A 16,304-nucleotide genomic window follows, 5' to 3' on the forward strand; every position below is an offset into this window, starting at 1 on the left:
TGAGGGGAGCAGCGGGCGAGACAAGAGAGGTCTGCTGTGCCATGTGGGTCAGCTCCCTAGCCAGGAGTCATACTGGTGCTGCAGTGGCTGGGGATAGTTTGATAGCACTGTCTTTAACCCCTGTGCCACCAGGGAGGCACCCCTGCCTAAAATCTTGCGCCACAGAAACAGCAAGAAAATAAATGGCTATTGTTGTTTTAAGCTACTGTGTTTGGGGTGAGCTTTACATACTAGACAAGTACAGCACCCTTTCCTTTGATTTCCCAGTCACCCCAGATTGGTCCTTTAATGGAAGAGTAATTTTTCAGCCACCAGATCTTGTTTCCACAGGTTTCTGCGTCCTACCTTGCTCCCTTGAAGGTCATGCTCAGGCTCCGGTATGCTGAACCTACTCTAGGCCAAGCACAAGCCTTTTCCTACTTATTGAAAGGAATTCATTATAGCTTAAGCTGTGAGTCTGTGGAATGTACAACACACAGTAACAGAGTATATCTTTAACTAAAAAAGTTGAATCTTTTATAGAAATAAGTCAGGAAATTAAACAGGTGTTCTGGCCTAATACACAGAGATGATCGGTTGTGACAGGCCAAAACCAATGAGTAGTTTTCATGTAATTCTTAGTATGGGGGAGTTTCTCAGTTTGATTTATTTAATACTCACAAAACCCAATGAATTAGGGAGTGTTACTGTGCATGTTGTGCAGACATAGAACCCAGCTGCGGACACTTGCTTGTCCAAGGTCACAGAGCTACAGGAATAGGTCTGCAGTTGGAAGCCAGCCGTGAAGTGCCAGGGCGGGCACTGACCACCTCACTAGTTTCACCGCCCAGGACATGCCTCCAAAGTACAGGGGTCAGCTTTCAGGGGACATTCCTATCCTCAGAGGCATGCCAGGAAATAGTGCCACTGTGTGGAACAGGACTGCTTTCTGAGGAAGTCTGAAGAGATTTAAAGGCAGTTGGGGGAGGACAGTAAATTTACTCCAGAACTATAGTACATGGCTGCTCTTCAGAGCTACCTTCAAAAAAGAGGCAGCTTTAGCACTAGTATGAGCAGCTGGCAAGAATATAATTAGTAACTTCCTTTAGGAATTTAGGAATTTGGAGGCCTCCCTGGTGGCACAGGGGTTAAAGTCTCACCACTATGAAGTTATCACCAGCCACTGTGGCATGAGTTTGATCCCCGATCAGGGAGCTAACCCACATGGCGCAGCAGACCAGACCTCTCCTATCTCATCTGCTGCTCCCCTGAGAAGGATCCGCCTGTTCTGCTCACCACTCTGGTGAATTCTCTCACCCCAACCCGGCACCCCTCACCCCCTGCACCTCTGGCCTACACCCCATTTCTTGTATACATAAACAAATAAAAATAAATCTTTAAAAAAAATTTAGGAATTTGAAAATTCAAGATTTTTAAAATAGAAAATAGGGAGACCCACTGTGTCCAGAATAACTGGAGAGCCCACGGTCTATACTTGGGGCAGATTAGACTTGTAAATGAATAAAAACTAATTCTGGTCTGTTATTAATAAAACTATTACCTGATCTTTGTTAATTCTGGTCTTTGCCCACAGAATTGGAAACCAGCTCCGGATTAAAGCGTGACAACTGGAGCTGGAGCAGAGAAGTAACTACTGAAGGTGTGATGTGAATGAGATGACACCATGAAGAATCTATGTGGAGACAGACCTGAGAGAACCTGCATGGAGAAGGAGGAAGAGGTCACACCACAGCAGATGGAGCACAAAATGCACGCAGAAGGCCAGGAACGCAATTACAACTTTGCTGTGATAATCTGCACCTCCCATCCACTTGTTTGAAATTTGTGAGGACCCCACCTCACACCCAGCATATGAAGCCACAACCAACGCAAAACAAAGGGAAGCAAATCTAAAATATCACTCTAAAGTCCTAAAGTCACACTCAGTTCCCATGAAAGATGAGAAAAATTTGAAAACTCATTTTTCCAATACCCAGCGAAAACAGAGCTTCCTCAATTTACAATAGGATTAATTCCAGTAAACCCACTAAAGTAGACAACAGGAAAATATCCCTAACCTAGCGAACACCATAGCTTGGTCCAGCTACCGAGTTGTGCTCAGAACACTTAGAGGAGCCCACAGTGGGCAGTCACCTAACACACAGCCTATTTACAATAGCACACTGGCGAGTTCATGTAATGCACAGCATACTGTACTGACGGTCAACACCTGGCTGTTGAGTGCGCATGTTTTTTTTTTCTTTCAAAGATTTATTTTTATTTATGTATGCATGCAAGAACTGGGGTGTAGGCCAGAGGTGTGGGGGGGAGGTGAGCAGATTCACTAAAGACAGTGGGGAGCAGAACATGCAGATCCAGTGAAATACAGCACTGAGGAGAGCAGCAGGCTGAGGAGAGCAGACAGCACTGAGAAAGCAGCAGCACTGAGGAGAGCAGACAGGAGAGGTCTGCCATGCCAGGTGGGTTAGCTCCCTGACCGGGAATTGAACTCATGCAGCAGTGGCTGGCAATAGCTTGAGAGTGCTGAGACTTTAACCTCTGCGCCACCAGGGACACCCTGAAGTGTGCATGTTTACCTCCGTGATATATGGCTGCCTGGAGCTGAGACTCACCACCCAGCATCACAACTGCATTTCATAACCTCTCCAAAATTCCACTTTCCAAATTCAGTTTCCACTGAACATACATTGCTTTCCCACCATTATACAATCAAAAAGCCTTAAGTTGAACCATCATAAGTCGGCGGTCACCTGTACAGGTGAAGCAGATTTGGGAAGAAAAGCTAGATCTGGGAGAGGAAGCTAGGAGATCGATAAGGATGAGTCCTTGACACAGACCTGACCCGGGTTCCCCCTGCAGTGAGGCACAAGAAAGCATGACAGCAGAACCCCCTACACACACACAGACACACGTGTACAGACACACTCACACACACAGATGCACACACCACAAGTTCAGCATTAAGAGAATAAATCAGAGTTCCCTGATTCAGTCATTCCAGAAAGCAGCAGCAGAAAGCCCACACAGCAGCAAAAAGTTAAGTACAAGACTGAGGTGGCTGCTTAGATATGAAGAGCCTGAGAGGCAGCCTTGCAGAAATCCCCTGCAACCCAAAACTCCCCAAACAGCTAACGAGGTGACTTTCCATTTGTCCTGTGAAGAGTATACAAGTCAGCTGCCAGGGAGTTGGTGTCTCAGAGGTCAGGCTCTTGGGAAATTGAGGTCTCGCCATACAAGTCAGTGTGGAGGTGACCACAGTCGCCCTGAAGCCTGTCAGGGTGATATGAATGTCCAGGACAGAATGCGTGAAGGGAACAATCCTGAAAGTGACAGGCCTCAAACCTCAAATTTAAGAAAAGATAACTGAATTGGACAGAGTTTAGATAAAAATGACTGAACTGGGCCCCCTGGTGGTGCAGGGATTAAAGTCTCAGTATTATCAAATTATCCCCAGCCACTGCTGCCTGAGTTGGATCCCACGCCAGGGAGCTAACCCACGTGGAGCAGCAGACCTCTCCTGTCTCGCCCACTGCTCCCCTTAGCAGTGTATTTCAGTAGATCCACTCTGTTTCTGGTGAATCCTCTCACCTCCCCCACCTCTGGCCTACACCCCAGTTCTTTTTTTTTTTTTTTAATAAAAAAGGGAGCAAATGTTATTTAAAGAGGAAAAAACAACTGGAGGCACAAGGGGTTAAGTCTCAATACTATGAAGCTTTTGACAGCCACTGCAGAAAAGTTTGATCCCTGGCACAGCAGACCTCTCCTGTCTCACCCGCTGTTCCCCTAGGCAGTGTATTTCAGTGGATCTGCCTGTTCTGCGCCCCACTCTGTTTCTGGTGAATCCTCTCAGCTACCCCCCCCTTCACCCCTACCTCTGGCCTACATCCCAGTTTTTGTATGCATAAATAAATAAATCTTAAAAAAAAAGAACAATTGGAGCAAATTAACTCCTGAAAAAATTTTCTATGTCTTGTTGACCACATTTATTCGACAAGTTGGCGAAAAATAAAAATGCCATTTAGCTTAAGAATTTGTGAGTTATCTGCAAATCAACTCATTTCAGGAGTGGAAGAATCCTTCGTCATTTCTTAATATCAAAATTCACACAGGTTTCTCTTGTGAGTATCTTCTACATTTAAATAGCAAACTTGTATCTTCTACATTTAAAGAGCAATTGGGGGCTCCCTGGTGACACAAGGGGTTAAGCACCACACTATGAAGCTATCCGAAGGCTCTGCAGCACGAGTTTTATCCCCGGCCTGCCAGGGAGCTACCCACATGGTGCAGCAGACCTCTCCTATCTTGCCCTCTGCTCCCCTCAGCAGTTTTTTTCATCAGCCTGCCTGTTCTGCTCCCCACTCTGTCTCTGGTGAATCCTCTCACCCCCCACACCTCTGGCCTGTGCCCCAGCTCCTATATGCATAAACAAATAAATCTTAAAAAAAAAAAAAAGAGCAATTGTACAAAGTCTCCTATTTTCCATATGGGATAAATTATTTGTTTCAGCCAGCTCTCAATGGGGGTGGGGTGGGGGGTGGGTAGCAACTAGAACACCACCATCTCCCTGGACAAAGAGCATGGGAATATTCCATCTTGTTGATTTATAGATTTCTTCATAGTTCCTCATCAATTTCTATAGTAGTTACAGTTTTTTCCACGTCTCCCAATAGCATATTTAAATGTTGATCATAAGCATGGCATCTGTCTCAAAGCTCTCTGTCATTTCTCATTTTCATATAAATTCGCTCATCCAAGATGAGCCTAATGAGATCCAAGGGTTCTCCTACTACAAAGTTTGTAGTTTGTTGCTGGTGCACGTAGTCCACTATGTTTCAAACCCTATGCCATTTTCCGCCTCTGTGGAGAGTATGCAATCCCCCCCAATCCTGTCTTGCACGCCCGTCTCCAGAAGTGCGAAGACCAAAGCCCTCCACCCCAGTTCTTTTCTTTTCTTTTTTTTTAAAGATTTATTTATTTATTTATACAAGCACTGGGTACAGTCAGAAGCGCGGGAGGGTGAGAGGATTCACCAGAGCCATAGCGGGGAACAGAACAGGCAGACTGACAAAATACACTGCTGAAAGGAGCAGTGGGCGGCAGGAGAGGTCTGTGCGCCATGTGGGACCCTCGCTGGCGTCGGGGGATCGAACCGGCGCTGCAGAGGCTGCGGGCAGCTTCGCAGCCCAGTGCTCAACCGCTGCGCCACCAGGGGAGGCCCCCCACCCCAGTTCTTTCATGCATAAATCTTTAAAAATATTTTTTTTTGAAATGACTACATTTTTTTCCCCATGAGATACTAATGGAGGTAGAGATTTAAAAAAAATGCCGTTAAGATAGAGCTAAAAATGTTTGTTTGCATCTCTGTAGTTTTGAGGTATCACTCCTCAGTAGTTAACGTTTCTGTCTTTCCCAGATGAGCTCTTGCTAGCTCATTGCTCTAACAATGTCTGGTTAACATGATAGCGATCTGGTCACTGGCGCCATCTATTGGCAAAATTCTAAGTGGGTCCTGAAGTCGGAAAAGTGAACCACCTACCAGCCTTGATCAAAAATGTTGGCCTCTTCCTCTCTGTAAATGTCCATAACCACAATCATAAGCCCCAGGTGGCTTTATAGAAGGGGTTCGTTTTAGGAACAGCAGAACAATATTTTCACAACAGGGAACAAATTGGAAAATTTAAAGAGAAATTTAGGGGGGAAATAGGTATTAAATTCATAACTAGGATATTCACACTAGGTTGAATAGTGTCCCCCCAAAGTCCTTGCCCCCATACCTGTGAACACGACCTAATGGTCATGTAAATAGGTTTTGGCAGATGAGTGACTATGAGGGCATACTGTAATGACTAGGGTGACCCTCCTGTGGGCTGCAGCAAAGGCACTTTTGACCTGGCATATCTTCAGTTGTCAATACGTTTATTAGGGGAGGATCTGTCCTTTGTCACTGCAGCTGTAGGAAACAACTGTACTAGGCTTGGTCAAACTGCACATGCCATTTCTCTTGTTTTCTATTTTTATTTTTATTTCCTATCAAACCTGTCCTTCCTTTAGATCCTGGAAGTACAACTGTCAAGAGAGAACTTTTTAAAAAAATTTTTTTAAAGATTTATGCATACAAAAACTGGGGTACAGGCCAGAAGAGTGGGGGGTGAGAGGATTCACCAGAGACAGAGTGGAGAGCAGAACAGGCAGACTGACTGAAATACACTGCTGAGGGGAGCAGTGGGTGAGTCAGGAGAGGTCTGCTGCACCATGTGGGTAGCTCCCTGGCTGGGGATCGAACTCGTGCTGCAGAGGAGAGAGAACTTCTTTTGTAGACATGTGGAAATGTTTGTAGCCCATTGCTGAAATCACTAGGCCGGGAGGGAGCCAGAGGACAGTTGCTCCTGCTGCGTAGAAATTTGGCTACTGTAAATGCTCTCTACCCAGAAATGCAGTCTTATCTGGCCACCCAACACCCAATTGACAAAAATCTGTCATGAACTACTTTACATTGCTGTGTATGTATCACATCATTCCTGTCTTTATTATCAGTGTCTTCAGGTTTTGTGTTACTTGGTATGACCTGGTAGGTTGAGGGCCTGGGAACACCCAAATTTCCCCCCCAGTAATTTATTTTACATATAAATGAATGTCAACTGTTTCTTCATTTCATGCTACTTTGTTTTAAAAATGGTTTTTATAGGTAAACTATCTTCCAGGTAGCAGGGGAAACCTGTAACTAGGTCTTGTGTGTAACATTCATGAATGGAGTTACGGCTTTTATAAAAGAGACCCATGGCCCTTCCCACCATTTAAGGACACAGAGAACTCAGGGTCTGCAATCTGAAGGATGTTTCTCATCAGAACCAACTGTTCTGCACCCTCATCTCAGACTTCCGGTCTCCAGACTGTGAGAAATAAATTTCTGTTGTTATAAGCCAACCCAGTGCATGGCATTTTATTATAGCAATCCAAACAAACTCACTGTACATCTTTATGACCTTATACTAACTTATCTCTAGCTTTAAACTTTTATCACAAATTTTCAAATATATACAAAACATGTATTTAATATTTGCTTTTATCTGATAGAAAATTTAAAGTCTGGCTATAGCCTATTTAAACTAATAAATGCAGGTATCAGTCACTTTTTGAATTTTTTGCCCTTGTTAAGGCATGTTAGCTATATGTTATCATCAACAGAAAAGTTACATTCCTTAGTTCATTTTGAACTAAACTTTGAACTCTAAAATAAGTGGGTTACTATTCCTATTTTCGATTCTTAAGACTGGCTCAGATTTGTTATTTCACCATGAAATATATAAATATTTAAACTCTTAAAACTATTTTATGGTAGAACATCAACATTTTCTAGATAGAAGCTTTTATATTACATTTTTATTTTGCAAGAAAATAAATTATACAACTTAAAAAATAAAATCCAAAAATTAAGCAGTTCATCAAAATATTTCAGCCTACTGCATACAGAAACTGCTACCATTTAAAATTGTACAGCATTGTCATCTCAGTATGTAGTGGCACACATTCAGAATCGTAGATACCATAGGAGGAAAGACTGCAATCTAGGAACTCCAATTTGTTCAACAACACTCCAGACGACACAGATAGTGTAGATGACAGGAAAGCTCTCACATAATGTTTATTTCACATGACCTTGGAAGAGTTTGTAAGATAGCATCCCAGTCATTTACATGAAAATAGAAAAAACCAGCTGAGTTTAAGATTACAAATCTTTCTGGAAAACTAGCAAATCTTTCACCCAAATTGAATCTTTAAAATGTGCCCTTTGAGCAGGGCTATGACATGTTACTGTAAATAATGCAAAATATTTAACTACTCCAGTCTATTTTGTATTAAATTTAATAAAAAGTAAAAATAAGAATGCTAACATTTCATTTTTGGAAATTTTTAACATTTATGCACAAAATAAGAGACTTAAATAAAACGAATGCAGGGACCCCTCCAATGAAGGTAAAAATTGGAAGACATCAGAATTTATTTCAAGATCCTCATTAAATCAGCAAAACAATAATGTTCTAATATTTATTTTATTAAAATTGTTTCATCTTTATATTTATACAAGGTGTGTATAAATATAAAATCATAAATTGTGTGTCCTGTCTACTGACTCTGGCAATGACATAGGAACAAAGGTTAACATTTTCCAGATGGCTCCATGTTTACATTAGAAGTTGAGTATTCAAAGTATTAACCCCTGGAGCAACCTATTGCCACACTACTTGTGGGGGGACAAGTGTGCCATATATGTGTGTGTGTGTGAGAGTGTATAAAGACACACACATACAGATATATTGGCCGAGATTCCTTTCCCTTAACTGTGTCAGGTTTCATCCCTGCCCAGCACTAATTTCAAGTGCACATTAGAGAAAAGGAACCTGATAAAGAATACTAGCTGATTCTGTATCTTTAGCAAATTGCTGGTAAGTTTTTTTTTTTTTTCAGATTCTTTTTTCTTTTTTTAATTAGCAAATCTATCATCAAAACCTATCTAAAGAAAATTCAACAATGGTATAGGCACCTTGTCAACTAAATGGTTTCCATAAACACCAAAAAGTAGTTAAACTTTTGAATACATTAAATGAAAAAAATGATGAAAACTTTAAGTCTACAGTATTTTCTGCTGTGTAATTCCCTAAAATACAATTAGGACATAATTAGCTATTAAAAAATTTATAAAATTTAATAGAAAACTTTGCTAGGGATTTAGTTACCCACTTTTGCATTAAATTTGCCTTTATAAATCAAAACATCATGGCTTTCATTCTTAAATTATGACCAAAAAGATTAGAAACTCCAAAAACGTTTTGAGAACAATTATGGTTTAAAACAACAATAAATCTTAAACTTTAAAAAATGGCCTATGACTTTTCCTTTCATTGTTTCTTCCTTAGGCATTCTTGCACTAGATAAGCATATATGCCAACACCAAAGTATCTGTTAAACACGAGGGCCACAATTATTACTAAATTGTTTTAATTTCAAATTTATCCATTGTTAGCAGTCATCTAATTAGAGAAAACAGTGAGCACTATTAACTCTTCACAATATGCTCAGTGTAAGATTTTAAATTAGAAACAAAATTCCAATTTTCTGAGTTTCAGAACATGCATTTGACTCTAACCAGCAAAACTGTGAATGTTTTAACGTTGCTTTCTTTTCTTTCAGCAGGCAGCTCACAAAGCCTCTTGGGATTGGGGACAGAGCCCATGAAATGGTCTTGCAGGTACTTACTAACAATACCATATGCCTTTCAATGCTCCAGCACTCATTTCCTACCGTCTTCAAAACCATACATTTAAAATATTACTTAATATCAATACAAGATATAAAATAATTTGCAAGAAAATTTGAAACATGCACCATAATGAATAAAAGACCACGCTGAGCCTTATTTGCCCAATGGGGAATAAGCTTTTCTTTTTTAAGTTGTTCTGTTCTCAAGTCCTAAAATCTCGACTACTCTGGGCATTCAGTTGCCAGCAACTAATACGTTGCTACTTTGGATTGACTGAAAGGAATAAGGTAAGTGTTGCCTACTGAACATTTTAAAAATATATAAATATATATGTACATATATTTGGCAAGTTTACTGCTCATATTAAGATCGCAACAATTTTGCTTATGTTATTCAGGTCTTGTGGTTTTTGTCTTTCTTAGGTGAGTGATATTTAATTGCTACTTTTTAAAATAGAATGCTTCCTTTCCAGAAACCTGAGGTTATAAATCCCTAATCATGAGACCTTAAAATATCAAAATATTCCTAAGCTACAAATTAAGAGATCAGTTATATAACTGTATTATATCAGAGCACATGAGATTTCTGCCTCTGCCTCACTTTAAATAAATTTAGATATGGCATAATAAATATTAGGTATATAAAGTATGATAGTAAACACTTGATGTTTGTTTTTGCTATTTTGACTCTGCAGTTGAAATGACCTACCTATATCCTTACCTTTTCTCAAACAACTGAAGCAATAATACCAGCTCCACTTTTTCAAAACACGCTCTCTAGTCATTTAAGATTAAAAAGTTCTTATCATTTAATAACATACAACCAAACAGCAATCTCCTACTGAAAGAAAGCCAATATTTGTAGCTGGAAAAATTTAACTCCATTTTCAGGGCACTTTAAAAACCCGGCCACTCTACTTAAGTGGGGTCTGAACAGTCTGGTGTGACCCAACACTTCTCTTCTCACCTACCTGCCCTCTCCCTCCCAGTGCTGTGTAGACCAGCTCACTTTTCCCATCAAAGAAGCCAACAGTGCTATTTCTAGCTTTAATTACAGTTAAAAACAAAACATAACAGCATTTTTTCAGTGCACAAATATCTGAAGATCCTTCCATGTGCAAGTAAGTACATTTTTGTAAGAGGAAATAAAGCGATAAGAAGCCCGCCCTCACCCTTCCATCTGTATCTCTTCTGGTGGGTATAAATCAAATTTACTTTTAAAGTTCATAATGGGCTCTTCATGAATGCAAATTTCTCCACAAAACAGCATGCTGTTAAAGAGTGTGCAACATGAAGGGAATGCCATCATGCTAACTAAAGTGATTGGCAAAATATAGTTGTTCTGTAGGTAAGGCAGAGATTTTAATATTTATGTAATCAAAGTCCAAATGAACCATCTTCTGGCACACACTGTTATGACTTTCTGCCCAAGCACTCCAAAATTTGGGTTCTTATCATTGTCCATCATATTAAAAATTATGCCATATATATGAAAGTGTTGATATCAGATTCATCTCTTCTGATATATTTGTGCTCTATTAGCCATTCTATTTGCTCTTTTATCATTTTCTTTTGTGGCAAGAACATGTTTTTCAAAATTTCTACTAATTCAGTCTGAAGCTGGGCATTACTAATTTTTTTCCTCATCTTCATTATTTGTATGATAGCTTCCTAAAATAAAAAAGAAAAATGAAAGAATGTTAACATACTGAATTATTGTAAGTAGAATAAAAAATAAATTGTATGTATTTCATGATCTATGTAATATCTATCCAAAGGATTAGCAATCACTAGGAGATTAATGTTGAAATCAGTATCTTTTACTTAACAAATTAAAAAACTGCTTAGTACAGAGATTTTAAAAAACGAGGAAAAGCAAAATTACCTATAACCTCTCCGCTGCAAGAAAACCACACCTGGCATTTTGGTGTTATTTCCACACTATGCACATTTTAAAAACTGATCTAACCTGTGAACAATATGAGTACGTAATCTGGCATTGTGTTAGACATCAGTTAAGAAACAACAAACCCCTCATATATACTTTCCCCTCTTACTCAGGAGGAGGAGGAGAAGGAGTATAGGCTAGTTGATATATGTTTTAAAGACCACTAATTACTATTTTTCAGGTATTTATTGGAACAATAAATTGCATGTTGTTATCTTCAGTTTGTACTGACTCTTACTTAAATTACTATTTTTTAATACTTTTTTATTTATTTATGCATACAAGAACTGGAGTATAGGCCAGAGGTGTGGTGGGCAGGGTATGAGAGGATTCACCAGAGATAGAATGGGGAGCAGAACAGGCGGATCCAATGAAATATAATGCCGAAGGTTAGCTCCCTGGTAAGCGTTAAACTTATGTCACAGTGGCTGACAATAGCTTGAATTATGTTTTAACTTTCTACACTCATAAGCATTTTTCATCTAAGTCAATTTTATCAATGTTTTCCTCGACAATTTAACTACCATCAAGTTTCTAATAGACATAAATTAGAAAATCATTAAAAATAAATGTTTTTCTTTTTTGTTCCTTTGTCAATTAAAGGCCTTGGTGAATAAAATGGTGAGTGAACTAGAATTTATATAAAAGAAATATAAAAACAGAAAATGAAATAATTATTTGCTTTTAACATACAAAGTGGAGTTTTTCTGCAAAGCAGTAAGCTTTGGAATCAGGTGCTATTCAGTGAAAGTAAAGAACCTTCAACTTCTTTACACAGATAAGGTGATTCCTTCACTGTTCGTAGAAAGTCAGGTGAATTTCTCTCACTCTCAGTACATCCAGCTGATCATAGGAATTTATATCAAAGGTCCTGACAGAAAGAAGGAAGAAGGAAAGTCTGTCCCTAAAAGCAGACGCTCTGTCTCATCTGACAAACTGAAGATTACAGGAATTGGGAGGAAGAGGAATAGCAGCAATAAAAATTCCAACTCCTCCTCTTTTAGCTTTGATAGAGGTGAAAATTGTGGCTATCAGAGAAGATAAGAGGAAATCAGAGAGCAGGGGTCCTATCCCTGGCCCCATTTAATGTGCTGAAGAGGTCACCAGAAGAGCAACAAATGAGATGATGGAAACAAAATGTATTCCCAAATCTCTCTGTTTCCACACAAGATTGTTTGGAGGTAAAAGAACTGCCCTAGTGTCTTCAGTGGCAGGAGAAGGTTATTCTGCAGCAGCAGATGGCAATGACAGTGTGCCATGTAGGCCAAGGGACCACACAGAAGCGGCCACCTCAGAAGGCTCACGAGTTTAGTAAGAGCAGGGGACCAGTAGTCAGAGCAGGGAAGAGGCTATGTGGCCCTTACTAACAGGAAAAAGATTAAACCACAGTTCATCTGCTAGACATCAGCAATAGACAGCGACAGAGAGTCAAATTCCTTAAGTGACAGATAAAGCACTTCATAGCTGCCGAGCGCAAGAAACCAGTACCCTGACATAACTGCATAGAGGGGACGATCCCTTAACTGTCATTATGAGGTCAAGTGAATTCTTCTCATCCTCATCCAGATACTTGAAGTCTCCCTGGTGGCCTAGGGATTAAGTCTCAGTGCTATCACCACTATGACCTGAGTTGATCCCTGGCCAGAGAGCTAACCCTCATGGCACAGACCTCTGTCTTGCCTGCTGCTCCCCTCAGCAGTGTATTTCAGTAGATCCACCTGTTATGCTCTTCACCTCTCTGGTGAATCCTCTCATCCCGTGGCCCCCTCCTTGACACCCCCGGCCGACACCCCACTTCTTATTTGCATAAATAAATATAAATCTTTTTAAAAAAAGATTTATTTTTATTTATGCATACAAGAGCTGGGGTATAGGCCAGAGGTGTGGGGGGTGAGAGGATTCACCAGAGACAGAGTGGGGAAAAGAATAGGCAGATCAACTGAAGTACACTGCTGAGGGGAGCAGCGGGTGAGCCAGGAGAGGTCTGCTACGCCATGTGGGTAGCTCCCTGGCTGACCGGGGATAGAACTCGTGCTGCAGTGGCTGTGGATTGCCTCATAGTGCTGATACTTAACCCCCTGCACCACCAGGGAGGCGCTGTATCCTTATTTTTCTAAGGTACTCAATCACTCTTAACTCTATTTTTTCTAATAAGCTAAGCGTCAACTTACAAAATTCCAAAAAATATTTCTAGTTGAATTATTATATGCAATTCAGTAAACTTGGCAACAAATATGGGACAAACTGACTCAGGTTACTTAATCCTATTATTAAAGAATACAATATTTCACGTGAAACAAAAGGAGTCAGATGTGAACATATGCGCTGCCTGATGCCATTTACATGAAGAGCAGGAACAGGCAGAGCGCGCCTGAGAGGGGATAGGAGAGTGGGCAGGGAACAAGGCTAGAGGGGAGACATGGGGAAAGTACTGGAGAGACAAAAATGTACTGCTTTTCAATTGATGTGATGGCCACAGAGGCATTTTATGTTTATCACAACTCACTAAAAACTATACTTGAAATGCATTCTATTTTAGGTAAATCACACCAATAAACTAGATAATATAAAAGAGCATTCTCTATTCAAATCTGCCGAACCACTCAGCAAAGGGCTACTATCTTCAAGAAGGTCCTTTTAAAGAAATGTGTATGAACTCAACACCTTCTTTTGCTTTTCTCTTAAGATTTACTTTTATTTATTAATTGCTAAATAGAAAAGCTGATTTTTATTTATTTAGCCATCTTTTCTGCTACTTTATTATATCATATGCTATATAAATAATGAAAAACTGTTCATCTTTTCCTCATATTTGTTTCATATTTTATTGCATTGGCCAGTAGTTTCAAACACTATTGAATAAAAATATTGAAAGTGGCATAATTTTGCTTTAATGAGACTTTTTAAATAAAACTGTATAATTTGTAATAGTTATTAGTTTTCCTATTCAGAAGGTATCATAATTCTAGCTTTAAAATGTTTTTAAAATTTCCCAAATTTCATATCAAATGGAATTATAAGTCTTTTAAAATTATATAAAAATCTGAAAATTCCCATTCTAGAATTATAACTTGTTGCTGGGGTACATTTATTCAATTGTGGTCAAAGGGAGACAAACTTAAAACCAATGCTCTGCTCAATTAACAGATTTGGCTCCACCAGAGGCCACCAAGCCATATAGATGTCGCTGCACCATCATTACAAATTTAAATTCCAGTAAAATGAAAATTAGCTCTTCCTTACAAAAAGTTTGAATATCTAAATGCTTTTATTTTATTTTTTTATAGAGGCATGTTTTATTTATTTATTTGTTTGTTTGTTTGTTTGTTTTTGTTTATACATGCTCTGGGTACAGTCAGAAGCGCGGGAGGGTGAGAGAATTCACCAGAGCCAGAACGGGGAGCAGAGCAGGCAGAAGGACAGAAGTACACTGCTGAGGGGAGCAGTGGGCGGCAGGAGAGGTCTGCGTGCCATGTGGGACCCTCCTCCGGTGGCCGGGGAGCAGCCGGGGATCGAAACGGCGTCGCAGAGGCTGCGGGCAGCTTCGCAACCCAGCGCTCAACCACTGCGCCACCAGGGAGGCCCTCTAAATGCTTTTAAATTCAAAAAAGTTTGAAGATTATAAAAACACAGTTTTTCTAAATGTAGACATTCTGTCTCAACATTACAAACCTGGGTCCTTAGTATTCGTAGCTGAACTATTCCCTCATTCTCCTCTTCTCTCATCCTTTCCGTAGTAAGCTGCAAGCGTCCAATCAAGTTGATTTTACCCCTTTTCTGAACTTTTGCATTTTTTCTACAAAAAAAAAAAAAAAATCAAATATTTCACAGTGAAAGGCCTTTTAAACATCTTATCATGGCAACAATGTCTGAGAGAAAAGATTTAGAAATGGTCTAAAAATTAATATCCAGAATTATTTAAAGTAATAAAACGCTTCATTTTAAATGAACCCTATGATTTCTCTCAAACATGATAAAATGTTATCATGCTAATAAACTGTGGTAATCAAACATGGTAATATAATAAATAACAAAATCAATATAATCTATATTGCCACAAAAGTGATTAGATGACTAAAGATACACGGCTGTAATTCAGCACTACCTTCTCACTGGATCTTAAGAAAACAGTGCTTTGCAGGGATCAATTTGCTATGGTGTACAAAAGGATACTTTCTTTGTTGTGTTTTTTTTTTTTTTAAAGATTTTTATTTTATTTATTTATACAAGCACTGGGTACAGTCAGAAGAGCGGGAGGGTGAGAGAATTCACTAGAGCCAGAGCGGGGAACAGAACAGGCAGACTGATGAAATACACTGCTGAGGGGAGCAGCGGGCGCAACAGGAGAGATCTGCGCACCATGTAGGACCCTTGCCATTGGCCAGGGATCGAAAGGGCGCTGCAGAGGCTGCAGTCAGCTTTGCAGCCCAGCGTTCAACTGCTGTGCCACCAGGGGAGGTCCAGAATGCTTACTTTGAAAAGCGATGTATTATAGTATAATTTCAGACACCAAAATGTGTCTGTGAAAAATGAGCCAAGAAGAAAATATCTCCAGGTCATTAATATGCTTAATAAACAGCCAAATGACATAAATCCAGAGTGATGGCAATATGCAGAAATTTTTGTTTTAGGTATTATACAAAGAATATTATTTCACTAAAAAGAAGGCACTAAAATTCAAACAAGGTATTTTTATTTTAGATCAACCAACATAAACCTTACATTAAACTGAACTCCTGGTTCACTGAGAAGAGGGTACCTTCTGTAAAGTCTTTGGGCGAATTGACTTGAGGTTCGTATAATAAAACTTGCCGTTTGAGCTTCGGGAAAGCTACTAGAGACTATGAAGAATAAAAGGCAAAATAATTAGCATCTACAAACAATACAGAATACTCAGACCAATTCTGCAACATGACCAACATAGGGGACAACAGATAAAAGTACAAATCTAGAACTCAAACTTTTATTTAGTATGTCCATGAATATAATAATGTAAATGCATAATGAGGAAAGAGACTGAGGAGAAAAAGAGTTGGTTATGAGGAAGCACTATGATTCTCTTTATAATCAGACTAGAAATTACAGGTCATATATGGCT

The 16,304-nt window shown here is 39.6% G+C and overlaps 1 protein-coding gene across 1 annotated transcript in view; it reads right to left on the reverse strand.

Annotated features, from left to right (window-relative positions):
* Positions 1-10,734: 10,734 nt before the first annotated feature.
* The window catches only part of CUL5 (cullin 5), a gene marked incomplete at both ends in the record, with an annotated part of 71,410 nt that continues 65,840 nt past the window's right edge, over positions 10,735-16,304 (reverse strand). The window contains 3 exons of the mRNA XM_084249944.1: positions 10,735-10,929; positions 14,879-15,002; positions 15,929-16,047. Of these exons, the coding sequence (XP_084106070.1) occupies positions 10,735-10,929; positions 14,879-15,002; positions 15,929-16,047 (438 nt within the window). The remainder of the gene's footprint in view (positions 10,930-14,878; positions 15,003-15,928; positions 16,048-16,304) is intronic.

Source organism: Talpa europaea (genome assembly GCF_964194135.1).
Source record: "Talpa europaea genome assembly, chromosome: 12".
In the NCBI taxonomy this organism is placed as follows: domain Eukaryota; kingdom Metazoa; phylum Chordata; class Mammalia; order Eulipotyphla; family Talpidae; genus Talpa; species Talpa europaea.